This window comes from Thermothelomyces heterothallicus (genome assembly GCF_042370625.1).
Source record: "Thermothelomyces heterothallicus CBS 202.75 unplaced genomic scaffold P884_scaffold_44, whole genome shotgun sequence".
Taxonomy (NCBI): Eukaryota; Fungi; Ascomycota; class Sordariomycetes; order Sordariales; family Chaetomiaceae; genus Thermothelomyces; species Thermothelomyces heterothallicus.
In genome coordinates this window covers 87522-112968 of record NW_027192605.1, presented here as the reverse complement: position 1 = coordinate 112968, position 25447 = coordinate 87522, and the positions used below count along the sequence as shown (strand labels likewise).

The 25447-nt window shown below is 58.3% G+C and overlaps 9 protein-coding genes across 9 annotated transcripts; 3 read left to right on the top strand and 6 right to left on the bottom strand.

Moving 5' to 3' along the window:
- Positions 1–1066: 1066 nt before the first annotated feature.
- Positions 1067–4436, bottom strand: P884DRAFT_281252 (uncharacterized protein; the record flags this gene model as incomplete). The annotated part of the gene is made up of 2 exons (XM_069443520.1): positions 1067–2711; positions 4288–4436. 2 exons carry the CDS (start codon positions 4434–4436, stop codon positions 1067–1069), a joined length of 1794 nt encoding a protein of 597 aa, XP_069293360.1.
- Positions 4437–5398: 962 nt separating this feature from the next.
- P884DRAFT_333014 (uncharacterized protein) lies at positions 5399–7064 on the bottom strand. The gene is made up of 2 exons (XM_069445822.1): positions 5915–7064; positions 5399–5689 (listed from the first exon to the last, which is right to left on the bottom strand). Exons 1-2 carry the CDS (start codon positions 6792–6794, stop codon positions 5556–5558), a joined length of 1014 nt encoding a protein of 337 aa, XP_069293359.1. The 5' UTR covers positions 6795–7064; the 3' UTR covers positions 5399–5555.
- Positions 7065–7922: 858 nt separating this feature from the next.
- Positions 7923–8162, top strand: P884DRAFT_281250 (uncharacterized protein; the record flags this gene model as incomplete). Its single annotated transcript, XM_069443519.1, has 1 exon — positions 7923–8162. One exon carries the CDS (start codon positions 7923–7925, stop codon positions 8160–8162), a length of 240 nt encoding a protein of 79 aa, XP_069293358.1.
- Positions 8163–9020: 858 nt separating this feature from the next.
- P884DRAFT_102551 (uncharacterized protein) lies at positions 9021–11642 on the top strand. Its single transcript, XM_069437030.1, has 2 exons — positions 9021–11574; positions 11635–11642. Exon 1 carries the CDS (start codon positions 9091–9093, stop codon positions 11479–11481), a length of 2391 nt encoding a protein of 796 aa, XP_069293357.1. The 5' UTR covers positions 9021–9090; the 3' UTR covers positions 11482–11574; positions 11635–11642.
- Positions 11643–11742: 100 nt separating this feature from the next.
- Positions 11743–13099, bottom strand: P884DRAFT_303712 (uncharacterized protein; the record flags this gene model as incomplete). The annotated part of the gene is made up of 5 exons (XM_069445050.1): positions 11743–11978; positions 12078–12322; positions 12454–12553; positions 12641–12698; positions 12815–13099. 5 exons carry the CDS (start codon positions 13097–13099, stop codon positions 11743–11745), a joined length of 924 nt encoding a protein of 307 aa, XP_069293356.1.
- Positions 13100–13970: 871 nt separating this feature from the next.
- P884DRAFT_281247 (cytochrome P450) lies at positions 13971–15916 on the bottom strand (the record flags this gene model as incomplete). Its single annotated transcript, XM_069443518.1, has 3 exons — positions 13971–14194; positions 14337–14797; positions 14922–15916. 3 exons carry the CDS (start codon positions 15914–15916, stop codon positions 13971–13973), a joined length of 1680 nt encoding a protein of 559 aa, XP_069293355.1.
- Positions 15917–16748: 832 nt separating this feature from the next.
- Positions 16749–18897, bottom strand: P884DRAFT_212792 (uncharacterized protein; the record flags this gene model as incomplete). Its single annotated transcript, XM_069439171.1, has 3 exons — positions 16749–18015; positions 18113–18313; positions 18620–18897. The coding sequence occupies 3 exons, from the start codon at positions 18895–18897 to the stop codon at positions 16749–16751; spliced, it is 1746 nt and encodes a 581-aa protein (XP_069293354.1).
- A 2546-nt stretch (positions 18898–21443) lies between these two features.
- P884DRAFT_212736 (cytochrome P450) lies at positions 21444–23382 on the bottom strand (the record flags this gene model as incomplete). Its single annotated transcript, XM_069439165.1, has 4 exons — positions 21444–21606; positions 21690–21868; positions 22012–22340; positions 22386–23382. 4 exons carry the CDS (start codon positions 23380–23382, stop codon positions 21444–21446), a joined length of 1668 nt encoding a protein of 555 aa, XP_069293353.1.
- Positions 23383–23981: 599 nt separating this feature from the next.
- P884DRAFT_212694 (chaperonin 10-like protein) lies at positions 23982–25161 on the top strand (the record flags this gene model as incomplete). Its single annotated transcript, XM_069439163.1, has 2 exons — positions 23982–24538; positions 24624–25161. 2 exons carry the CDS (start codon positions 23982–23984, stop codon positions 25159–25161), a joined length of 1095 nt encoding a protein of 364 aa, XP_069293352.1.
- Positions 25162–25447: the final 286 nt, after the last annotated feature.

The window sequence follows — 25447 nt, the reverse complement described above, 5'->3', positions numbered from 1 at the left end:
ACGTTTGGCGAGTGTCCGTCTAACAACACCCGCAGGCTCTGTCCTAGGCCAACAGACGTGTTGTAATAGTGCAGAACCGCTTCTTCCTCTGTCGACGCTCTGTTGAATGGCTGTTACCGGACAAATCGCGGCAGGTTGAGCAATCCATGACTTGATCGCCAAGTCATAATTAACCATTAGGCACCATCGCGAGCGTCAAGAAAAGGCAACGGGCCAAAGTAAGCTGGTCCGTGGTTATATCACAAGCATTCCTTGATGCCGTTCCAGAGCTATGTAGCGTGTCATCCAGAAGGATATGGAGATCCTTTTTCCTTTTTTTTTTTTCAGAATTATCGCAATCAAGTCCATTGCTAATGTTGATATTGCTGACTGGACAATTCAATAGCACCCTACGTACCTATCTTGGTGAGGCCGAAGTGGACCACGTCCTATTTACCGCGTTACCACGGCACAGTCCGAAGCTCGACGACAGCTGGAGTGGCAGGCAATCGGTGAGCTAATTAGGGCCTATTAGAGCACATGATTATGGTAGGGACACATGTCTGCGTGTTTCACCTGCTGTATGTATCATGCATGGGCGTGTTATCTGAGCACATGTTTACGTTTCACAAGTCTGCCAGACATTGCTAGTAATTATGCCCTATCATGTAATTAACAGTTTTCTCGGTCATATCGTATGTATGTACATCTACTGATAAGTCTAGCAACTCTTTGCCGCCACAGGGACGTTGGTGGTCTCCGTTGGGTCATGGTTATATCCCGGGAACCCATTGGCTCGAACCCGCTGGCTCTGGAAGGACAGAAGTCGGCGCGCTTCATGAGACATGGTATTTGAAATGATTGCCACGCCTGATCCCATACAACACACCCTTTCCACAAACTAGAAGGAGCGAGAAAGGCAACAGACAAGGAAAAGGAAAAAAAGAAAGAAAGAAAGGGAAAAGAGCAAAACAACAACAAGTTAGGAACCAGAACTGATCGATCATCTCATTCTTTCCCTTCCGTCACTGAACAAAATACGTGTGTGTAACTATGAGAGAGTGTTGGAGCCCATAGAACTAATTAATTACATATTCAATGACACCTGGAGGGTCCTCAGCTTCGCCCTGAGCGAGGCCAGCGCCCCCAAGCCGACTAGGGTTCCCAGCGGGTCATGGTCGTCCTCGGCGCCGGCGTCGTCGCCGTAGCCGGCCTCGTGGCAGAGGGCGTCCAGCAGGCCGTCGCCGCTGTCGCGCCTCACGATGCCGACCGGCGGCTGGCGCTCGGTGACGCGCAGCTCGGCGGGCAGGCCCAGCAGGCGCTCGACCGTCTCGAACTGGTGCAGGATGGCGTGCATCAGGATCTTGGTCTGCAGGCCGCCCCCCGTCATGGTCATGATGGCGGACGCGGCGGCGGTGTTAGTGGTGTTAATGGTGGTGGTGGCGGTGGTGGTGGTGGTGGTCGTCGTCGTCGTGGTGCTGCTGCTGCCGCGGCGCTGGGACGGTGACGAGGACGCGGAGAAGGACGGTGACGAGAAGACGGAGGAGGAGGAGGAGGAGGAGGAGGAGGAGGAGGAGGACCACGACGACGACCGCGCCGCCGCTCCCTCGGCCGAGCTGGCGTCTCCTCCCTCTCCACCGGGGCCGCCGCCGCCGCCGCCGCCGCCAAAGAGCAGCCGGCCGTTCAGCAGCAGATGGAACAGGCGGTCGTAGATGGCGACCAGCTGCAGGTAGACCGCTATGAGGTGCAGTGTGGCCACCGTGCCGGGCCGCGGCGGACCGGGGCTGCGACTGCGGCTGCTGCTCGCTGTGCGGCGGGACTGGAGACGGCAGGGGCGCGGACGGGGACGACGACCGTTGATGGTGGTGGTGGTCGTGGTCGTGGTCGTGGTCGTGGTCGTGTTGCTGGCCTTACGGCGCGGTTCCGGCCAGTAAGCCTGGATGATGGTCAGGAACTCGGCCAGATCGGCAAGGGCGTCGGCGAGCAGCCGCGATGCGAGCGGTTCTCCGGCCGGCGCGGGCGCGGGTTGGCCTTCGGCCTTGGTGTCGAGCATCATTGCGTCCCCCTGGTCCGGCGCTGGCGGTGGCGCGGCAGCGGGTGCCGTCAGATAATGCCCGAGCTGCCTCGACAAGTCCATGCTCAGGCTCGAGAGCCGGTGGTTGCATTCGAGGAGGCGCGCGAGCCGGCTGCCGATGCCGACGCCGACATCAACGCTCGTGCCGGTGTTCGTGCCGGTGTTCGTGCCGGTGTCCATGGTGCTTTCAACACCGGCGACCTGGTCCTCTTCGTCGTCCTCGTCGTCCTCCGCTCCGTGCTGGTCCTGGTCGTCTCTCCCCGCACCGCAGCCGCCGTCGTCCATGTGGTCCCACCCGCCGGTGCCGCTCTCCGACGCCGTCAGGGGGGCCAGCGAGCCGGTCACTTGGTCGAGGAAGGCGGCCGGGTCCTCGCCGCCGAGACCATCGACGCGGCCGTCAAAGAGCGGAGTAAGGGCGAACACGTCGAGCGAGTCCTCGGGCAGGGAGAAGGAAAAACCGTGGTCGGAGCCGGCCGAGCTCAGGCTGGGCGCCGCTGCGTGGTGGGCCGCCGCCGCCGAGTCCGGGGGCGGGACAAACCCTGCCGTGACCGTGCCCATACCGCCGGGACCCGGGGGCTTGGGCTTCAGCTGCGATGCCGAGACGCTGATCGCGGATCTGCCGCCCCGGCCCGGCAGCCGTGGATAGCTCGTCTCACACCTGGCGCCCAGACGTATGCATCGTGAGCACGCCTCGCTTCCCGGCTCCCTTGGTGGGCAGCGTAGCTTCTGGCTCCGGCACCGGTCACAGGCCGACCGTTTCGACGTCGGGAAAGGAGGAATATGGAGCCCAAAGCCTGACATGTGGATTGAATAAAATCGATCGCTCGAGTAAGAATGAGAAAAGAACAGAGGTGGTGCGTCTTCCTCTTTCCTTCCCTTTTCTTTCCTTCTTCTTTCTTTTTTCTTTCCACTTTCGTTTCTTCTTCTCTTTTTCTCTTTGGTTATTTTTCTCTTTCCCCCTTTTGCCCTCTTGTCCCGTTGCGAGCGAGCTACATGGGGAGCGTCAATGCTTTAAATTCCTTGGACTTCCACCTCTGAGATATTGACTTGCTGCCATGTAATTATTCCGTACCTCCCCGCCCCCATCTTTATCACCTCCGTTCAATTCCCCTTTGATTATCCCCGTTCTCTTCCATAAGCCTCAGGGGCCCACCGACCCCCAAACCCTTTGCCTGCAGCGGGGAGGGGTGAGGGAGCAGTCGTCAACTGCAGCGAGACTGAATCAGACTGAATCACTACATTGTACACGAGTATGTCCGTACGTATGTACAGTACATGCTACATACGTTATGCTTTCCGCTCGCGAGCCGGGATGGTGGGCGGTATCATTGTGTAGTTTTCGGCAACAGCTTACACTATACTGTGGACATGCGTGTGTCTGAGGTGTGTGGCCGTGGCTGGCGAACTGATACCAAGGATCAACCTCGCGCCGAATCTTACAGTTACCTCACGTTAACCCCCTGCAAACAACGCCCTCATGCGTTGACCGGTGTACGCCATCCCAAACGTCGTGTTACACACCCATAAATGGTATCAGATAGAGATGGCTGACAATCGTGGTTGCACTGCTTTTGCACCCTGATATACCCGGCCGCCGTCCCGCGTCCCCCTCCCCCTCGTGTAATTTCTGTGTAGGTTGTTTGGCGGCACAACAGAGCGTAACCCCCCCCCTTTTTTTTTCCCTTTGCATATCTTAGCTGCCGTTCACAAAAGTTGTTCGTATGTCTCATTTCAGTAGTGCAGCGGGCCACCAAAGTTATGGTTCCTCCAGCCAGAGCCGTTGCAGAATCCCATTCACGAACTACACACGAGTGCGACGAACCGAGCCGTTTCTCATGTAACCTCCCTGGATATTGGACGGTCCGTGCAACTAACATATTCACATACTGTATAACCATTTTCGGAATACATGAGTTCTCAAGGACCGATAGGAAGAGACCAGGAGAGTCTCAATCGACCTACCGGGCTGTTCGGCCTCAGCTTACTGCATGCTGCGGTTTCGAGATTCCTTGTTACCAAGTTGTAAGTTCAAAATCCGGAGATGGCTGGCTGCGTGTTGCAAATTACGTTAGGCATAAGCTCCCACCCAGAGTAATAGCCGTTTCTGGTACTAACCCGTTGAGAGCCAAAGATTGCATATATGAGGTAGTATGAAGAGCCGGGCGGATCACGTCCGTGATTGGGTTGTCTTATATATCGAAACAAGCTTGTTCTGCACCCCCGCCGCGCAAGACCTTCGAGTTGACAAGGGTGCTGCTGAGCCCGTGGTGGATGCAGAGGAAGCGGTTCGCTTGATAAGCACCATCTGCGAGATCCCGAAGCCGCTAAGGATGCCGGACGGACGGCGGCGGCGGCGGTAGCGGCCCTCATCGGGAGATCCCATTCTTGCGTAATTGCCCTCACGATCCGTATTGTGTTGTCGGCGGGAGCGTATGGGCGTCTCCTTTTCTTTGTTTCTCCTTTATTCTCTGTCTCCGTCTTCTCCTCATCTCTCTCTTTCCTTCTCCCTTTTCTTCGTTTTCCTTGTAGCGATGAGCAGAGGATATAAGTCCGGAACTCTTCCTTGGATGAGTTAATGGATAGATGAATAGCTTAGCCACGTTTGACGTCTCCCCCCCCCCCCCCCGGGGGGGCGCAGGGATACGGCTCCCGACGCGCTACGGGAAACGGGCGTACACGGTACGGGAAAATTGGTTGCCAGAGGTTCGGTGCCCGTTTCGAAAGTCGGAAAGTGAAAGTGGAAATGGAGAGGGAAAGTGACGGAGGGAGGGGTGGAAAGGAGGAAAGAGCAGCCGAGTCCCGCCGAGTGTTATTGATAATACCGTCATCCTGAGGCTTACACTTTCCCTTTACACAGTATGAAGGATGTAATCCGTGTTTGAATAGGAAGGTACATACCTCGCCTTAGATACCTGAGGTACAGACGTCAAATGAGGTACTCCTTCACCCCCGCTATGCATCGAGCCAACCTTGGTGTAGTCGCCAGTTCCCCCTCGAGCGTGCGGGGGAAATGTAACATAATTAGCACCTCCCTGGGTCCTTTCCTGCAGCCAGCGAGAAAGGTTCCGGGTCATGCGAACAGCTCGACTAGCCACATCGGCTTCAAGACGCACAACATCGAGAGAGGACCAGGATTCGAGAAGCCGTACACACTAGTAATTAATTACACAGTATATACGAGCAGGATCATGTACTGGTTTCTGATATTCCTCACCTGTCCTGACTTTGGGGGTGAATCGAGCTTCGACGCCTCAGAGCGCGCCTATTATCTTGGTGCGTGATGTACTGAAGTATGTACGGATTACATACAAGTGAATTACGGAAGCGCGGATTCTCGTATACTGTCAAAGCGATTGGTACTCGATATTGTCTCCCACGTAAATTCAGCCTCGTGAATGCGTCACTGCCCGTGAATTGGATTAGCGCAGTTTAGACTGCCACCGTTCCATGTCCCTCCCCGTGTCTCGAGAGGCCACTAGGAGGCCAACAACACACTCAATCCTCAGAGATAGGGCTGGATCTGCCCCTGGATCCACTCCCAGAACTTGGCAGTTCCTCCGGTCCCACCTTCGGCTTCGGGCCGCGTGGCCTTGTGCAGATCTTCGCGCAAGGGGTAGAACCGCCCAAATGGAGCAACTATAGGGTGATCGTGGAGCGTTAGCGCTAGCCTTTACAGTACTGATTCTTGCGCTAGTAATAGTGGTAAGTGGTAGTGTGGTAGCATTGTAACTACTGCTACTACCACCACCAGTACTACTACTACTATTACTACTACTGCTGCTGCTGCTGCTGCTGCTGCTACGACGACGAATCACTCGGGGATAGAGAAAAAGTTGGGCGTCATGCAATGAAGTGACTTACCCCAGCTGCCAGACTTGTCAGGCGTCACCTCTGGAGAGAAGGCGGCCCACAGCTCAGTGTAGGCGCCGAACAAGGGCGGGTAGCCGACCAGGCGGGCGACCGTCTTGAGCACGACTCCCTGGTGCCGGGGCAGCTCCGAGGTGAGGTTGCCCGGATTGATGGGCACGCTGACGATGCCGTCGTCCCGGTGACGCTTCGCGTACTCGACGCCCAGCGCCCAGGCGCCGACCTTGCTGATGCCGTACCGCTCCGTCCCGGCCTTGGGCAGGTGGTAGTCGAGGTTGTCCAGAGGGACGCCGACGTTGGCCTGCGCAAAAAGCTCCAGCGCGAACGACGAGAGCCACACGACGCGCACCGAGCCCGAGCCTGCCCCCCCGGACTTGTTGGCGGCCGCCGCCGCGAGCACGGGCGTCAGCAGCTCGGTGAAGAGCATGGTCCCGACGCAGTTGACGCCGAGGCACAGTTCGTAGCCCTGCGCTGTCCGGGGCACCGGCTCGGACGCCGAGCCCACCATGACGCCCGCGTTGTTGAAGAGCACGTCGAGCCTCTGTTCCCGCGCCAGGAAGCTGCGAGCCGCCTCCCGGACGTGGCTCAGGTCGCTCAGGTCGAGGGACAGGAACTCCAGCGACCCGGCGGACGAGGGCGTCGATTCTTTGATTTCACGGATGGCACTCCGCGCCTTGTCTTGGCTCCGCGCGGCAACGTAGACCCGGGCGTTCTTGGAGTAGAGAATTCGGGCGACCTCCTTGCCAATGCCCGTGTTGGAGCCCGTGACGATGCAGACGCGGCCCGTGAGGTCGGGGACATCTTGGTCCGTGAATGTGGGTTTGGGCGGGTGAAAGTGCGCCCAGGTGGTCGACAGCGAGGGGGACGGTGACATCGCGGTTTCGTTGAAGTCGAGAGACACGCTCTGATCGCGGCCCGCCTGATTGCGGAAAGCAGAGAACGACCTGAAGAAGGAGAAATAGGAGGTTTTGGTAATGCTGATGGTTCTGTTGGTGCCGATGGTGTTGATTCCGGTTGCAGCGGTGATGTTGCTGGTGCTGGTACCAGCGTGTAGTCTCTCGGGTGTAGTCTCCCGGGGCAAGGGGGCGCTCGGCCGATAGTGATTCCTGAGTCGGAAAGGAGGGCGAGAGACGCAGTACTTCGCGTGTCTCGAATAGACAGACATGTCCTTTTTGCTGACCAGGCAGCATGTTCGTCTCCATGCCACCACCCGGCCCGTGATTGCACCTCGATGCAGACGCGGAGAGGCACACACACTGCTATCGCTGATGCTGCCGAGTGCGAGGCCGAGACTGGCATTGGAGGGCCATTTGGAAACGGCGCCTTCGGATTCCCCTTCTCATAGCGGTCATCGGGATGAGGGACCCTTCCAGGTCCCGATGGTCCGAATCGGTCTGGCGCAACCCATCTAGATTGGCTTCCGCACGCCGCGCGCTCCACCCACAACGTATGTGGCTCTCTTAACCCGGTGGCCATCCGGGCCAGTCGTGAGGCGGGACAGCTCGGTCCGTTAAGTCCGGCACACTACCTCGGAGTGGACGGCCGTCAGCCACTCGGCAGCTCATGCGTGGGGGACAATGACACGTCATGCTCACCGTCGTCGCACCGTCGTCGCACCGTCGCAGCGGCCCGGCCGCGGGTACCTATTGCTTTCCCTCCTCTTCACAGGTGAAATGTTTGTTCAGAAGCGGTAAGCTCTGCGATGCCTGAGAAAGGAGATCTGAGCGTTAATTATCTGATAGGCTCCCGATGCCTCGATGCACTGCTACGTGAGCGTGCAACGAAGCAGGCAGATTGATTGAGTTTACGACATGGTCCTCGGTCGTAACTAAGATATTTTAGCGGACTTCCACCTGCAAGAACGCAGGTCACGGCGGCAGGTGTACGAACCAGGAGCGTATGTACCCTAAAGTGCTGCGAGTAAGACTGCGCCCGACCCGCTCGCCCGTCGAGTCTCAAACGAGGTCCCCTGTGGAAGAAAATTGGGCAAAAACTTTCGAAGATGGGAGAAGGTGCAGCGAATCCGCCCTTGTCGGTGCACGTCAAGATAACCGTTGACCCGGCCAATTCCGACGCCTTCCTCGCCGTGCTGCGCCCGCTCTTCGAGAAGGTTACTGCCGAGCCACTCAACGTATTCTGCGAGGTTTACCGCGACGACAAGAATCCGGGCGTGTTCCGCATTGTCGAAAATTGGAACGCTAGCCTGGATTACATGATGAATGTGAGCACCGCATTGTCGTGAAAGGGACTCTCTGGTGTACTGTTGCAGTCGCGCTAACTGCCTGCTCGCCCGGATACAGGTGCAGGTGAAGAAGGATTACTACAAGCCCTACCGTGAGGCCGCCGAGACGCTGTTCATCAAGCCCCAGGAGGCCGAGATCCTCAGTCGCATGCCGGGGACGGATTGGGCCAGCGCCAGAAGGGAGTTTTATCCGGATAGGAGCTGAAAGAAAATCATCAGTGCAGCACTGTAGTGCTGACCCGCAAGGGATGCGGAGTAGCGAGCGGATACAGAGTTTGATTAGTCCTTCGTACTGTAGCTGCACACTGTTGGCGGTGATGCGCCTTGCAGATAACCTTAGTTATATGGAAGCCGCCAAGCGGGGCGGCGGTCTGTAATTAGCCCCGCGACACAGATAATTGTCCCAACTGTATTGTACATACAAGTACTGAGCGTGGAGGGGTCCTGAAATAGCGTGCACTACGAACTATTCCGTACAGGTATTTCCGTGCTTGATACTGGGTACGGAGTACCTAGTATGTTCCACGTTCAACAACAGTGACCCTCACGTCACCTTATTCAACGTCAACGATTTCAAGCTTAGGTGCTGGCAAATCCTGACCACCTCAGTTCATCCACTCCTGCCAGGCGCTAAGGTACCTACCTGAAATTACCCAAGTTACCTCATACCTTCCTGTGCAAGTCATACGCAGCCCGGGTAACTTGCCTCAGGCCGCACGAAGACCCTGATAGGCAATCAACTGCATTCCCCCCGATCGCTCCGGCCCCCGCTTTCGATTTTCGCTCATTCACGATCAGAGCGGAGACAGCACGAGGTTTTATTTTATTTTATTTTATTTTATTTCATTTCATCATATTCTGTTTATGATTGCCGGGAAAAAATTCAACAGTTCAAACACCACGAATCCATCGAACGCTGCCCCAAACGATGCCAGCCGGGGCGGCCGATACGGAGCCGACACGTCGCAGGCTGCGCAGGGGCACGTCGAGCTGCCACGAATGCCGGCGCCGCAAAGTCCGCTGCGACTTTGATCCCAGCTCGGCCGGAAACTGTACCCCCTGCCGCAGGCGGAGACTGGAGTGCGTCCCACAGCTCAAGCAGACGTTCGACTACGACGTTAGCACCACGAGCCGATACCACAAGGTGCGCCAGCGCTTAGTCCGCCTCGAAGCCCTGGTGGAGCAGCTCTTGGAGCAGGTTCAGCAACCTGCGGCAGCAGCTTCCGTCAGTGCCAGGGCCAAGACCGGGCCCGATGCTGAGGCACTTATGCTTACGGGCAGCGGTCACAGTGGACAATGGCCTGACCACGCTGCTGAGACAGAAGTCCCCAGAGGCAGTCATGTCTCACCCGCCAGAGCTGCCGTCCGTCAGAGAACCATCAGCAACGGTGACTCGGGGTGTACGAGTACCGCTCAACTTGTTGCACCCGCACCCGCACAACAAACCGCGATCAACACAAGAAACACCACGACTACCACTAATATTACAAAGAGTAGCGTCGCTGCCAGCCTCGACGCCTTGACCCAATTTCTCCGTAGCCTCTTTCCTCCACAAGAGGTCGTTGTCCTTATCGTAGCCCGAGGAGACCCTCCGGGATCGCCGCTGCGGAAATACCGACAGGTTAATGGTTTCCTGATGGACGATGCTGCCGCCAACACAACCTTCACCACCACCACCACCAACAACAACAACAACAACAACAGCAGCAGCCACAGCAGCCACAACAGCCACAACAACGACCAAGGACAAGGCATATATGACGTGATACTGTCGCCAAAAGCAGCAACAGCAGCAGCGCATCCGCTCATCTTGGCTCGCAAGCTGGTCGAGCTCGCCATCTGCTTGCAGCAGCTAGCCCATGAAGACAGAAACGGCCCTGCCCACGCCGCCACGGCAGCCCGCTTTGTCGACGCGGCGTGCCGACACGTCACATCCAGCGTTAACGATCGTCTCCTCAGCTGCATCGATGGCATCGAGCTGCTCATGCTCGAGGGCGTGTATCATGTCAACCGGGGTGACTGGCGTCGCGGGTGGCAAACATTCCGCCGCGCGCTCAACATCGCGTCTGCGCTGGGTCTCGGACGGGCGTCTCACAACGACGCCGGCCATGGCTGTAGTAATGGTGGCAGTGTGCTGTCCAACAAGGCCGAGCTCGAGCGCGTCTGGTTCCGCCTAGTGTACAGCGACCGGTACATGTCGCTGATACGCGGCGTACCCCATGCGGTCACCAACGACGACTCGCTGGGTGCCATGGGCGGGACCGACCTGAGACGGCTCGAGCGCGTCCATGCCGTCGTCACAGGCCGGATTGCCTCGCGGAACGAGCGGCTTCGCCTCGCCGGGTTCTGGGGCGGCGGCGTGCCAGACAAGCAGCAGGCGGATCAGGCGTATCGGGAGACCCTGAACATCGACGACGACATGAAGCAGGCCGCCTATCTCGTCTCGCCCGAGATCTGGAGGTTGCCGGTCCCGGCAGTCGATCCGATGCAGCCGCCGCTTTCCCCCACCCCAGCCGAGATCAAGCAGACTACGGCGCGGCTGTTTATCCAGCTCAAGCACTTCCACCTCCTGGTGCTTCTGCACTTCCCATACTTTATGCACAGCCTAGACTGCCGCCAACTTTCGTCACCGTCTTCATCGTCGTCATGGGCCCGAGGCAACCGCTCATACAGCATATTGGCGGCCGTGCACGCGGGGCGCGAAGTGCTCTCGCGTTTTCTCATTTACCGCGCGTTGCGACAGGTGCCCCTCTTTTACCGTGGCTTCGACCTAATGGCGGTGACGGCGGCGGTGGTCCTGCTGCTCGCACACCTCGGCGGCGGTGGCGGCGGCGGCGCCCTCGAGCATCAGCGGCCCGGCCACCTGCAGATGGTCTCTCAAGCGGCCGCCTGCTTCGAGACTATGGACGCACGGGGGACCGATCCGGCAAGCCGGTCCGCCGCGCGGCTCCTGCGGGCTCTCGCCGCGGCCGAGAGGGACGTCGCCGCGGCGCGGAAGACCGGGCCGGGGCGCCAAGGCGAGTTCCTGCTCTGGCGCGAGGACGGCCCCGTCGGTGGGGATGTGACGTGCGGTGTGATCGAGGAGCCGGGCGGACTTCGGTTTACGGTGCCGCACTTTGGCGTTATACATGTCGTGAGGTGGCAGGGAGCCATGGCCGCGTCACAGATCATCATGCCCAAGGTGAAACACCATGATTGCTGGGGTACCAGGACGACTGAGCAACAGTGGCTGCGGCAGGAGGGGCAGCAGGAGGGGCAGCAGGAGGGGCAATTTGGACTTGCAGGCACAGAGCCGATTTTTGATCTCCCTAGGGCGTAATTAGCAGATGCGGTGTCGTTGCATGTTCCCAACGTTCGCTGGGCGTTTTTGGAACCGGTCAGGAAGGTGTCTGCATCTAATTACAGATTCAAGGTACGTGACGATCAAGCATTGCGGTTCGTCTGGCTAATAATTAGGTGCGTGATACCAAAGTTGATCACGTAACAACAATTTTTAGTTTCCTCATTAGAACGCCAGCGTATACCATGCACTGGTTCTCCCTCCTGCTAATTACATGATGATCGTCCAGTTCGATCCCGATCAGGCGAGCGCCAACTCCTCCCGCGTGAACGTCGGCACGTACTTGACCGGCAGCGACAGGAACTCGACCCGCCCGTCCCACGGCTGCTTGCGCGATTCGGGCGGGTGCGGATCCAGCACCGTCACGGCCTTCTCGTAGGGTGCCGGCTCCAGGACGGTGAGCCGCAGCTCGACGCTCTGGCGCGGCGGGCAGCCGGGGCGCGCAGCCAGGTTGCGGAAGGCACAGTGCGCGACGCCTGTGGATGGCACGGTCAGACAACAGCAACGTTCACACACGGTCAGCTTAAAGGGGGTGGAGGGGGGTGTGGGGGTCACGTGGGCCGGCCGGGGCGTACCGTAGTTCAGGGCACGGGTCGGCGGATGCGTGTCGTACTGGGTGAAGAGAACGGCTTCGTCCGGCGTCATGTTGCTAAGCCAGTACCAGCGGTGGCTGGGATTGTGCCTGACGTACATGGTCTCGGCGATCGTCACCTGCGAGATGTGATCGAGGAAGACCAAGTCTTTGTCAGGTTCAACCGTCGCCGGGTCGAGCACGGCCAGCGGGAAGTCCTCGGCGGGGTTGACCCTGGGCCGCCAGAGACTGCGCAAAGAGGAGCGGATTGACGTCAGTACCAGCACGGGGATCCTCGGAACATGTGCCGCGCCCGTGCCGTGCTAAGGAAGGGAGAAGGCACGGCATTCGCTCACGGGTGTGTTGGGTTTCTTCCTCACTTGATGATACGCGCTCGGAACTTGCCCGACAGCACGCCCTCTTGCTCCTCCGGCGTCATCATCCCGCGCATTCTGTCCCAGGCATCGAAGGCGGATGTGTCTTTGGAGAGGACCGGGGAATAATCAGGTCGGGGTGCTTAGCATATGGTCTCTCCTCTACCCCTGGCGGTTGTTCTAGTGGACCTACCGACATGGGCCTCCGTACCCACGTTGGCCCTTCCATGAGCCTTGTTTGCGCTTCTAAGCTGGATTCATGTTCAGCAACGTGAAGTGAAAGGGAGAGAAGGGAGGGTGAGAAGAGGAAGGGAAGTCCTTCTATATATACCAAAACGTGATTCGGAATCACTCTGGTGGCCCCGACCACCTTCTTCACCACCTCGGCCATCTCCAGCGCGTAGGCCTTGGCCTCGCTCTCGCGATCGAGAGCGGGAAGCTCCTTGGACTTGTTTTCGATGAAACAGAACCCATGGGTCTCCAAGGTTGGCCGGGACTGGGGAACCGTCCGCAGGTCTGTGAGAGACAGCTCGGTCGGCTGAAAGTCAACGTTAGACTGGGGGAACCCCAGGTCCGGGCCGCCGCTGAACCTGTACGGCTTCTCGACCTCGTGAACCTCTGAGTCTCGCAGATAGTTGGCGACGGCTGCCATGGTTGGGTTCAGTGGATGGGGCCCGTTCAGCAGATCATCTGAGCAATCTGTCCTCGGCTTGATGACTGGAAAAGGGAGAGCTCTGCTGCCATTGCTGCTGACCGTGACACATGAGATATATCAGTAGCCAGGCAGCCGGCATCGATCCATCTGGTTTCACAAAGCCCACATGAGCACATCCGTCTCCAGCAATGTTCCTGAGCCCCAGTCGGAACAATTCGCTCAGCTTTGTCTTCTTACACGGCGACACTACTTCTGGGACGCCTATCTCCAAACTTCCTCGCTCCTCCGCGGCCGACGGGGCTTGGCTACCGACCTGGAATCATGTCATATACAACACGGAGCCGGGAAATTAGCCATGTGTTGTTGATGCATCGACGGAAAGGTCCGAGGGTTCCAGACTCTTCTTACCTTACATTACGCTGGTGTTACGACCATGTGGGTAGTTTACCGTCAGCGCAGTCTTTCCCCTTCGGGCAGTCGACGCCGAATCCGAATGGGCGGGGAGAAGTTCGGAGAGTCCTGCCCGTTTCGGACCGCAGCAGGACGTGTAACCATATTACTATGATACCGAATAAAGGAGGTAAGCTTTACTGGACACCCTGGTGTTTTATTGGTGTGGTGGCACAGCAGCAAGCCTGCTTACACAACAGAACTGACGAATGAAGTGAAAGCTTCATCATCTTGGCGCGGTCAGGGTACCCGAAAGCTACTAACATACATGTATCTTGCCTCCCTGGTCTACCCAAGTATCATCCTAGTACCATGTACCTATCTCGGGCGTAACGGAAACGTTAAGTCCGGCCGATGGACGCGCCGACGGAGGCACGGCCCCCACCATTTTTATTTTTACTCCCACGCCCCTTCTTTCTTACGAAGCGATCGGCCTGATCCTAATCTTCATATCTCGATCCGGAGGCGCGGCCCCGCCGCCGCTGAAGCGCGGGTCGTTGCGCGGGGGTCGATCGGAGGGAGAGCCATCCAGCTTTGTCCATCCGAGGAACTCGATGTCGAAGCGGGAGATGAGCAGGGCGATGGTCAGCATAATCTCCTGTTTGGCAAAATGCCGCCCGGGGCAGATCAGGTTGCCGCCGCCTGAACAAGTTGTCATGTTTTAGCCGTCATTCTCAATTTTATAACAGTGGGAAAAGAGGAGCCGAATAGGACGCTGGGAGACAAATAAACAAAACAAACGGGGAAACAACGATGATATATTCAACTGTAGACGGAGACGCACCGTAGGGAAAATACGACCCGGTCCGGCCGGCCATGGCAAAGACACGTTTCCGGGTAACGCGGCCCTCGGCATCGGGCTCGTCGGTGTACTTGATATGCCGCCCGGCCCAGAACTCGGAGGCCGGGTGGGACTCGGCGCCCCAGACGTCCTCGTCGTAGTGGGCGACGAGGGTGGGAACCTGGAGGAGGCTGCCGCCGCGGATGGTGTATCCGGCCATGGTGAAGGACTGGCGGACGTTGCGGACGACGTTGAAGTTCATGCGCAGCCGCAGCGTCTCGGTGTAGGCCGACGCTAGCAGCGGCAGGGCCGCCACCTTTTGCGGGTCGAGCGTCCGCCGCCCCGTCGCCCCGTCCGTCGCGAACGCCATCTCGACCTCCTCGCGCAGCGCCCGGAGCAGCTCCGGGTCCCGGGCGACCTCCATCACCAGCCACGCCGTCGTCGGGATCACATTGGAGTTTTGCCTTTTTTTTGGTACCGTTTCAGTCAATCCGCCAGCTAGGAGAGAAACAGCGAAAGAAAGAAAGGTTATAAGCAAAGTAAAAGGGAAAAGGATTTTTTTGGGGGGGGGAGGGGGGCTAAACTCACGCCCAGGCGAGGATGCCGACGGCGCCAGGACCGGTGTCGGGGCCGGTGAAGCCGTGGTCTCGGAACCACTTGGCGACCTCGCGGGTGACCTGGGCGCCGAAGCGGGGCTCCCAGCGGGCGTCGGCCGAGGCCGGGTCGGACCAGTCGAAGTCGGCCCAGGCGGCGTCGAGGTACCGGCGGACGGCGTCGAGGTAGCGGCGGTGGGCCGCGTGGGCGCGCCGGTTGAGCCACTCGGGCGCGCCCAGGCTCAGGCCCATGACGAGCGGGAACACGGCGTCGTCGAACTCCCACATGCGCTCCACCAGGTCCGGGCTGATCTCGAACGCCCGAGGGCCCAGCAGCGCGTGCAGCGCGCACCGCGCCACGCGGCCCTTGCAGAAGTCGACGACGCCGAGGACGACCCCGTCGTCGTTCCCGTCCTTCTTCCCACTGCCGGTAGCGGGCGAGGGAGAGGGGCAAAGGCCGTCCAGGGTCTGGGTCAGCTGGCGCTGGTACTGCTCCACCATCGGGGCGAGGTGCTGGGCGCGGGCGAGGAACTCGTTGTGGACGTGCTCGTAGCCGAGGAAGAGGCGATTTTCCGGCGGCGTGTCCTCGGTCCCGGGCAGGGGGTTGCGGCCGCGGCCGGTCTTGTCTGCGGCGAAGCGGCGCAGGTCGTCGGCGGACAGGCGGTACCACAGCGGCAGGGTGCTGCGGACCATGAGGTCGTCGTTGTGGATGTTGTTATGCGACCGGCCGAAGACGGCCTGGACGTTCTTGGGGCCCGAAACCAGGTAGACCAGGTGGCGGCCCTGGCGGAAGCGGGCGACGGTGGTTTTCTTGAGGGCGGCCTGCGCCCGCTTCATGAACCCCTCGTTGTCCAGCAGAAACTGCAGGCTGTTGTACACGAACGGGATCGGGTCCCAGAGGCTCGGGGGCTGCTTGCCGCCGCCGCCACCGCCGCCGCCACCGCTTCCGAGCACCCCAGCAAGGCCGAAGATGGCAGCCAGCACCACCATGGACACGAGAGATACCAGAAGCCTGGATGCGACGGAGCCATCAGCGAGAAGCTGTATCCCGTAGAAGGGGCCATTCTGGGCAGCCGCCGTCATTGTGTTGGTTATGGCCATGGTAATGATGGCTCTACGGACGTCTAGGGTAGGTCGGCAGGCAAAGTTAGCGGTTAGGTACCTAGATATTTTAGGTGGTTACATAGAGGGAGGTATTAGATAGAGAAGATGTGTAGGTAGGGGGCTAAGGAAAGGCAGACATGTACTGTACCTAAGTGAGTATGTTCACCTGGATTCCCGTAATGCGCCAGCTCTAATTAGTGTTTCTCGACAACTAACCTGGCTGGAGTTGCGGTCGAAGCGAACAACAAAAAGGATCCTTAAAAAGGAACAGGGTGGAGGAGCCCAATGAGAATTTCCTTGTCATTGATGTCTTGCATTGTCAATTCCGCACTGGTAGCGTGGCGCCGCTTCGGCAAAGGACTTGGCCACTGAGCAATGCTCAGTCAGTCCGATTGGCAATTCACTCCGAACGAACTTGGTGCATGTAAGTCGTAATGTAATCGTATGTAATTATGTATGGTTTTGCCCGACTGGCCACTTGTGGTCCCATGTTCGGAGTCGGCTCGTGCAAGAACTCAGATAATAGATAATTACCTCCTAGTCTAAGCAAATCGAGGAAAGATGAAAGACTAGGAGAAACAATACAAAGAATATGAAGATACCTAACAGAAAGAAATAGGTAGAGGAAGGACGAGACAAAGGAGAAGAAGAATAAACGAAGTAACCTCCGGGGCGGGGCGAGGCGAGGCCCTTGCTCTTTGGCGTGTCATGATGTATCTCAACGACCGGAGGAGTAGCACAGCCTGCCCGCCCCGTCGATGGAGAAGTCGTCGGAGCCGACCGAGTTGTGGCCGTAGAAGAGGTGGTAGGGGTCGTACTTGTGCTTGATGCTGAGCAGGTGCCGATAGTTGGAGCCAAACATGTTGACCTTGAAGTCGCCGCGGTACCAGGGGTCGATCTCGTTGAGGTAGACGCCGGAGCCCGGGGTGGCGGCGTCCCAGGCCGGGCTGTAGACGTCGACCATCCTCCGCTTGACTTCGAGGTTCTGCTCGAGAGGCGCGGTCCAGTTCCAGAAGGCGTTGACGTTGCAGATGGAGACCGACTTGCGCCAGGCCGGCAGCACCGCGTTGTCCGGGTGCCGGACGCTCCCGACGTCGGCGGCCGAGCAGCCGACGGTGAACTCGCCCGTCTGCGTGGTGAGCCGCATGGCGTCGATCAGCTGGCGGCGGGCCTGGTCGTCCTGGGCCACGCGCACGGGGACGAGCCGGCTGTTGAGCGTGGTCGACGGCGGCTCGTAACCGAAGGGCAGCGGGCCGTACCAGGAGCTGTAGTAATCCAAGAAGGTTTCGGACTGGCTGACCGTCAGGTCGTAGGGGATCCCGATGGCGTCGAGGTCGCGCAGCAGCGGGGCCAGCTTGGCGTCGGCGGCCGACGAGTTGCGCTCGTCGGGCATGACGAAGAGGGCGCCGAACTGGTTGTTCCAGAAGCTGAACTGGATTGAGGTGCTGGAGCCCCTCAGCATGCCGGGCAGGCGCTTGAGGAAGGCGTCGACGGCGCCCCAGTACGTCTCGTTGCCGACGTCCGGGGCGGTAAATGTCAGGACGGGGCCGAGGACGGGCCCGTCGCGGTAGATGCGGGCCGTCATGCTCAGGGCCACTCCGTAGCTGCCGCCGCCGCCGCCCGACATGGCCCAGTAGATGTCCGAGTTCTTCTCCGGGGTGGCCACGATGTGCCGGCCGTCCCCCGTAACCACCTCCCACTCGAGCACGTTGTCCGAAGCCATGCCGTACGCGCCGTTGAGCGGGCCGTGGCCGCCGCCCATCGAGTAGCCGCCCGCCACGCCCACGGTGCCGCACTCGCCCGTCACCAGCCGGTACCCGCGCCGGCCCAGGTACTGTAGCGCCACGCCCGCGTGCACTCCGGCGCCGAGCTTGACCGCCGGGCCCGAGTACGCCCGGCTCCGGTATTGCGGGATCATCTCAATGCCCTGCAGGTTGTGCGTCCACAGCGAGAGCGATCCGAACCCGGCCGAGCGGCCATTGTAGCTGCGAGTGGGGATCATATTGTTAGCACCTCGACTTTATTGAGGACGGGGAGGAGGAGGAAGGATGGAGGAAGCGGGCTAGTGGATGAGCAACGTACTCATGACCGGTGTTCTGAATGGACAGCCTGATGTTTTGCCTGCGTGCAAAATCCAAACCCGCGATCGCGTCGTGGGCTCCGGACACGTTGATCGAGTAAACCGGGTAGTTGCCGAGGACGCAGGGCCGCGATGTCTCGGAGAACGGGTCGCAGGACTGGTTCTGCCAGTAGGCGTTGATGATCTCGGCCGGTTTGTTGACGCTGATAGGGGGGTCAGTGGATTATCAATTATTCTTTTGAGATGTGGGGAAGGGGGCTCCGTGAAAACAGGAAAGAAACCAGGAGGGAAAAAGGAAGAAAGAAAGGATGGATGGGTGGAAGGAAGAAACGAATGGAAAAGCGAGAATGATACAAAGTTGGTGCGTTATCCCACTCCGTGAGAGTGAGGTTGAGGCGCGTCACACTATCGTCCGAGGTTAATTAGCTTCGGGTATTAATTATACCACGACAAAATGAAAAAAAATTAATGAAGAATATTTTGCACATTAGGTGCCAGGGAGAACTCACTAGGCCGGCGTCGTCTTCTCGAAAACAAGGGGATCCTTCAGGGCGTCGCAGGCAGCCTGGTTGACCCCCGGGCCGCCGGCGTGGCATACGTGGGCCTGGGGAACCGTGGCGATCAGCCGGCCGCCGACGGTCCGGTTGAGTCTGGCCCAGTCGCTCTGGCTCGGCCATCCCTTATCCCCCGGGATGTATCTGCAGTTCGACACGTGGGCGGCTCCGAGGCCAGGCGTGACTAGATTGAGCAATGCAAGCAGTGCTCCGGTGCTGAGGACGCGGGCCATGCCGGCTGCAACGATAGCAGGTGCTAAGGTGACACTGCAGGTGAGATGCTTAATGACTTTTGTTGTGAATAATTAGATCAAAATAAGGAGAGACAAGATCTTTCAACACAGGTCTGAGGCGATGATCTGAGTTCATTTGGCCTGGATTTTCGAGAAGCTCTCTTCCCCGGCGAGGGCCGTCTGCGTGCCCTTTTATGCTCGTTCCATCGGAAACCTCTCAGAGATCCGTCCCTGCTCATCAAATTCTTCGGCTCAGCCCTTCGAGCCGCATGGCCTGTTCCCCAGCGGGCTTGGGAGGGACTCCCCTCCCCGAAGGAGCAGAAAATGAAGGAACGCTAGGCTACCGAGCTCGTTCTCAGCCGCTGAAACCACAAGAAGGACGGGCTGAGCCCCTCTCCATGACTCTCCGTGGCCGACGCCACCGAAGTAAGCGTAGGACATCAAGTTTGGTACGAGCTTGGGATTGGATTCGAGAAGTCCGCTGCCGAACTATGTCGTCGGACTCACCGGTTGACGAGATTACCCCCGAAAGCCCGTTGTCGATTGATTATTACGCAGCCGCGGCCGACTGTGCCGCAGTGACTATGAGCAAAGGTATGCACGCGCACAACGGGAGAGCCTTGCCTGCGCACAATGGACCTTCCACCTGGGGGGGGAAAGAACCTGGGAATAGCCGTACTTTCCCATGCGGCCCCATAGCGTGCCTAACCAGCAAGGCACATTTTTGTGCCTCACTTTTCAGGTCTGGTCTGGACCACGGGTGGATGCGGTTTAGTGTAGGGCGGCATCATTTGTTGCAGGAGCCACATTTTCTACCTCAGGTCAACATGTACAGTATTGTATGTGTAGGTACCCTACGCCATGCAATCCCGTACTTCCTTAAGGTCTCGGCACCTAGTATACGTAGGCAGGCATGTATGGACAAAGAGTGCAGGCCTGCCAACTATTTCACTAGGCTTCGAGTAGGTTTTTTGGGGGGGAGGGGCCCCGGGGGGGGGTTGCTTTCCTACCTTTCTCGCCTTATTAATTACCTCACCCAACTGCCTTAGGTTACCCACCTACCTCAAGTTCCTGAATCTAAAGGATAATACGACGCACCCAGGGCAAGAAGGATGGTGACTTTGTTTTTGCCCATTCTAGGTAATGCACTCTAGGTAATGAAGATCACCCTCTGCATACAGCCTACCAGGCCCAAAGCAATACGCTCATCCTGCCAAGCCGCGTTGCTTGCCATGTCGGTTGCCGCACAACCAAGCAGCTGGTAATTGGGTAACACCATTTGGGTAGAGCTTGCCCCTCGTAAGTTCGTAAGTGTGCACAAACGAGATATTATTAGACCGCTTCCACTGACGTGGTTACCGCAAAACGCCAGACCCCACGTGTGTGCAGATCTATTCTCCTCCCCTCCTTCCCCCCTCCTTTATCTAATTAATTAGTATTAGTCGAGCCGATTAAACGCCACCCTGGCCGTGACAGTATTCAACCACCCGATATGTACGGTACCGTATGTACACCGAGCACGGATAAGGCGGAGGATCTCATGAGTAAGCCACACTTGACTCGTCCTTTTTTTCACAATAATTAATAGTCACCGAGAAGGCACGGGGTCATACACCACGTTTGGCTTTTTACTGTGTCAATCTCTCCAAAGCAACCCTCTACCTCGGTTTCCTCTCTGGACTCAAATTTATTCCCTATGGTTACCGGCCGACAAACCAGTGGAATATAGGTAATTAAAGGTAAGGAGCCCTTAATAATGTTACAAGCCAGCCCGACGGAGGAGGGAAATAAACGAAAGGGGGGGAGGGGGGTAAGAGGCGAGGATGAAGGATACACACACAGAAGAACATGGAACGCCGTTTGGCAGGCTATCTTAGTAAGCAGGGGAACAATACTACCCTCCACGGGGGCCACATCATGCGACATCCCGGTCTTACCGCTGGCCTTCCTCCGTCCCACAGGCGGGTTACCAGCACCCCGGCACTGCCACCTGCCCGTGCCCGCCCGTCCCAGCGGAGAGACGCCGGCAATACGGGCCGGCTTCTGCCAAGCGCCGGTCCCTTTTGGGGGCCGGGATCCGTATAGTCCGAGCCTGCTACGAGTTCTGACAGGAGCTGTTTGAACTTTGGCGTTTGAGGACACCGAGACTGGCAGGTAGAGTCTTCTTGTGGGAGAGATAACAGAGGTAGAGATACTGGTGTTGCATGGGGGTTGGGGGTGGCGAATCAAGGGCAATTGGTGTCTTCTTCACACAGCCACGACCCTCCGGTAAATGAGTGCATGTAGGGTGAAAGCTATACACTTATCCAACCCTTTCTAAATTATCTCATCACAGGGCGCGATGGTTACAAGACAGATGGACGTGGCGACAGTCCACTCACTCAGTTCTGACATCCGGTCCTGTAAAACTCGCAGCCTTGGTCCCCGGATTCGAGGACTGCCGAATGCAAATCTCCGCTACCTCAGATTGTATTAGAACCGCTCTCTCCCCAGTTGTCTGTGGTCAAATATTGCCAGCAGATCAAGGTAGGATGCTCTTCTACTAGTTACTTCAACCGTCTCGGTTCCAGATGGACATAGAGTGGTCGCTTCTCCCAGATCAACCAAGCGCGGAGCCCATCGGCCCAGTTCCGGCTCTGCTCGGCCAGTTCAAAGTCAAAATTCCATATCAGGCGCGCAAGGATGTAGCGCATCTCGGCGTAGGCGAGACTGTTGTTCGTTTGCACATGTTAATTAGTGGCCGGCCGACCAAGCAGAAACATGCCGGGAAAGAAGAGAAGCGGGCGACTCACTTCACGGCAAGGCAAGTCCGTGGTCCGTAAGAGAACGGATGGAAGCTGTCTCTGCGATCATTGGCGAATTCGGACTGCTCCCCCTCAACATCCAACCAACGCTCCGGTATGAATTCGTTCGCGCGCTTGAAATTGTGCTCACGGCGATACATGACGCGGTGCGGTATGCCAAGTATAGTCTAAGCAGGCAGGCTCGCGTGTTAGCCTGGTTTGCCCCTGGAGCACAGGAGTCATCGACCCTGATCTCCAATAACAACGAGACAGAAAGAAAGGAGAAGAAGAAGAAAAAAAAAATCCGGTTCAAGGCGGCGGACGGTCTCACCTTTGCGGGAAGCCAGTTGCCCAGAATCTCGTTGCCCCCCGAAGGGGTTATGCGCCACAGTGCGTTGGGTCCTGGCGGATGGTAGCGCATGCTCTCCTGAATGACGGCCATCAAATACGTCAGCTTGCCCGCACTGCGCATGTCGATCTCGGACTCGCTGTTAAAGGCTGCGGCCAGCTCGTCCATGATCTTTGCTTTGGTTTCTGGATACAAGCATATCATGTACACGGCCACGGCCATCGAATTCGACGTTGTCTCGGATCCTGCCATAGTCAAAAAGGACGCGTTGCTGTGAATTTCTTCTTGAGTCATGAACTGGAACAAGCAATCTCAGCCCCAGGTACGGCTACTATTTTCTTGGGGGAGGCCAGAACGTACCGAGCTCCCTCTCGGCGTCTTCATGATCTGCAACAAGTCGGGCCGCTCGGCGTCGCGGGCCAGGCGCCGGTCAATGACAGCCTTCATGGTCTTCTCAAAGTACCCCGCGCCCTTGACGAGCGCCAGGGTTTGCCGGATGGGTAGGAAGAGGAAGAAGAAGGGGATTCGGTTGCACAAGACCAGGGTGTGGGCCAATTTGATGTTCGCAAACACCCAGGCGATCCATGGGTGCAGCATCGAGTCGCGCAGACACCCGAACGGCTCGCCAAAGGACAGGTCGCCGATGATGTCGAAGGTGCAGTACGCGAACCACTCGAACATGTCGACGGCGGCCTTGCCTCCGCTGTTGATTTCGTGCAAACGCTGGATGAACAGGTCGACATGGCTCTTAATCAGCGGCTCCTGCTCGAGCATGGCTGTGTTGGTGAAGCCGATCCCCAGCAGGCGGCGCATGCGCGTGTGTTCTTCGAGCGGCGCGCTCACAATCTCCTTGGTCTTGGGGTTCAGGTACCACGGAGCCTTGGGATTTTCCTTGCGGTGCTTCGAGCGCCCGCATATGTCCTCCCAAGCCTCGGGAACGTCGAACGAGAGCTCATTTGGGCCAATACGCACGACGTGACCGTACTGGGTATGCAGCTGCAGGGCGCGGTGATGCCAGTACCCGCTCAAGAACGAAAAGCCCCATGGTAGCGACGACGCGGCCCACAGTTTAGGTCCGGGGTATCGGCGGAGCGGATGGAGGTAGATGTTGTAGAGAGGCCTCAGGAGGAGAAAATACGAGGCGGTCTCAACCTCGTCTGTTAATAGTCTGGTCTGAAATTGGTTGTTGGATTGCGGCACAGCGACACACTCACCAGCCCGGCCAGAAGCAGCGCCAACGACGCCGCCGACAGTCCCGACGTGGGCGCCAAAGGTGCCCCTGGTGTGGAAGAGGTGGTCGGCATGGTGTTTCCCAATCGCCTCTCTTCCTCTTCGACTTCCGCTTTGTTTCATTTACGCAAGCGGATGGAAGGGGTTATGACCTACTCGCGTCAGAGTAGCAGTACTTGGCCACATGCCTTCATTCGGCACATACAGTACCTTCAGCTGTAATACCCGTCTTAGCTGAGTTGGCAGGGTGGCGCCAGTCCGGCACTCTGATCGGCCCTGTGCCCCGGGGGGGGGGGGGGGAATCCTGAAGCCCTCGAATGCCCACACCATGGATCGGAGTGTGTCCGCCCCCGGTTCGTCCGATAACTCACAGTCATAGCTCCATTATGCGATTGATTGGCCCTTGGCTTCTCGAGAATTGATGTTCGCCGAGGTCCAGACAGATAAGGCGGAAGTGAGTGGCCCTACAGTTCGGTATTCGGAATCGGTTTCCTATTTGGGACCTTCTCTTCGACTCCCTCCCCAGGATCCCGGTTGTCAACCGCAAAGCCGGCCCTCGATTCCTGCGCCGGATCGTGTTCAGCCCTCGTCGTACATCAGACCCCCGTCCTGTCTTGCCCCCGAGTAGCTATGGGATCAGATTCAAGGCCGCAAATGTCGCCGCCTGGGTTGTTGCGAGTGTACAGCCTCCTCCTCCTCCCTGCTTGCTTACCAAGATAACAATGGCGCTCACGGTCCAAACGGCCGTCGTTCAGTCCAAACAGCCTTCCCCCTCGACCCGGGTCCCTCTCGCTGTATCGCGCTCTCAGCCAGTACCGGAGCTGCCGACCCCTTACCATGTCCTCGTTCGCGTCCGTGCCGTGGGGCTGAACCCTACCGACTTCAAGATGATCACCCATTTTTTTATGGAAGGGAACACGATTGGCTGCGACTTTTGCGGCGTTGTCGAGTTTGCTGGGCCATCTGCGCTCTACGGGCCTGGCACGCGGATCTGCGGCGCCGACTTCCCTTACCGACCGAACAATCCTTACAACGGCGCCTTCTCTGAGTATGCCGTGTGCGACTCGCGCCTAGCTCTCGCAGTCCCTGAGGATTGGAGCGACACGCGGGCCGCCGCACTTGGCGCTATCGGATGGGGCACTGCCTGTCTGGCCATATCTCCCGCGGATGCGCTGGGCCTGCCCGGACGGCCGTCGAAGCCGGCTGAGAAGCCGCTGCCGGTGTTGGTGTACGGCGGAGCTACCGCCACGGGCATCATAACCATCCAAATGCTGAAGCAGTCAGTACAACCACAAGACACAGAATCGCGCGATGTGGTGTCTCGCTAACACGGTGTCTCGCTAACACGAGGAACACGCGAGCAGATCAGGCTACGCGCCCATCGCCGTCTGCTCGCCCAAGTCGGCGCCACAGGTGATTAGTTACGGCGCCGTCGGAACCGCTGCGTACACGTCGAAAAGCTGCCTGGAGGACATCAAGAAGCTTGCCGGCGGAGTGCCCATCAAGCATGCGCTCGACTGCATCACGGATCCGGAATCGGTCGCAACGTGCTTCGGGGCGCTTTCGCGGGTGGGCGGGCGCTATGCTTGCCTTGAGGACTGTCCGCAAGGATGGCGCACACGGCCGTCGGTCAAGGTCAAGGTGGTGATGGGGTTTGAAGCCCAAGGGGTCGACGTTGACCTCGGCCACCCCGTTTACACGCGCAAGGCGAACATGGATCTACACGCCCTCGCATCGGAATGGCGAGCTGAGATGCAGTCGCTGCTGGACCAAGGCCTGATAACGACGCAGCCCGTCCGCGAGTGCGGCGAGGGATTCGAGGCCGTCATCAAGGCAGTCGAAATCCTACAGCGCGGGGAGTCGAAAGGGCAGAAGCTCGTAGTTACCATTTCGAGAAGCTGAACGCGACGCGCAGCAGCCATGCGGATCGGACAACCAGTGGGATGCGTGGAATGGAGCAATCTGCTTGTATTCTATTAATTAGCACGGTTTTGAGAATGATAGCGAAGAATGCTACAAAAAGCAGCTCCAAGAAATCGAGTAAATCGCAACGAAATCGTTGGTCCCCGCGTTGCGGAAACCGCGAATGATGCTGTAATAGCTCCTTCTTGTTTGAACCCATTCAACCACACACCTGCCCCGAGAGAGCATCACACCTGCAAACGGTTACCCTCAGCTAGCAAGCCAG

Coding starts and splice junctions, on each gene's coding strand:
- P884DRAFT_333014 (XM_069445822.1), bottom strand. CDS start 6,794: ATGTCACCGTCCCCCTCGCTGTCGACCACCTGGGCGCACTTTCACCCG. Junction 5,690..5,914: donor TGACAAGTCTGGCAGCTGGG/GTAAGTCACTTC, acceptor ATCACCCTATAG/TTGCTCCATTTGGGCGGTTC.
- P884DRAFT_102551 (XM_069437030.1), top strand. CDS start 9,091: ATGCCAGCCGGGGCGGCCGATACGGAGCCGACACGTCGCAGGCTGCGC.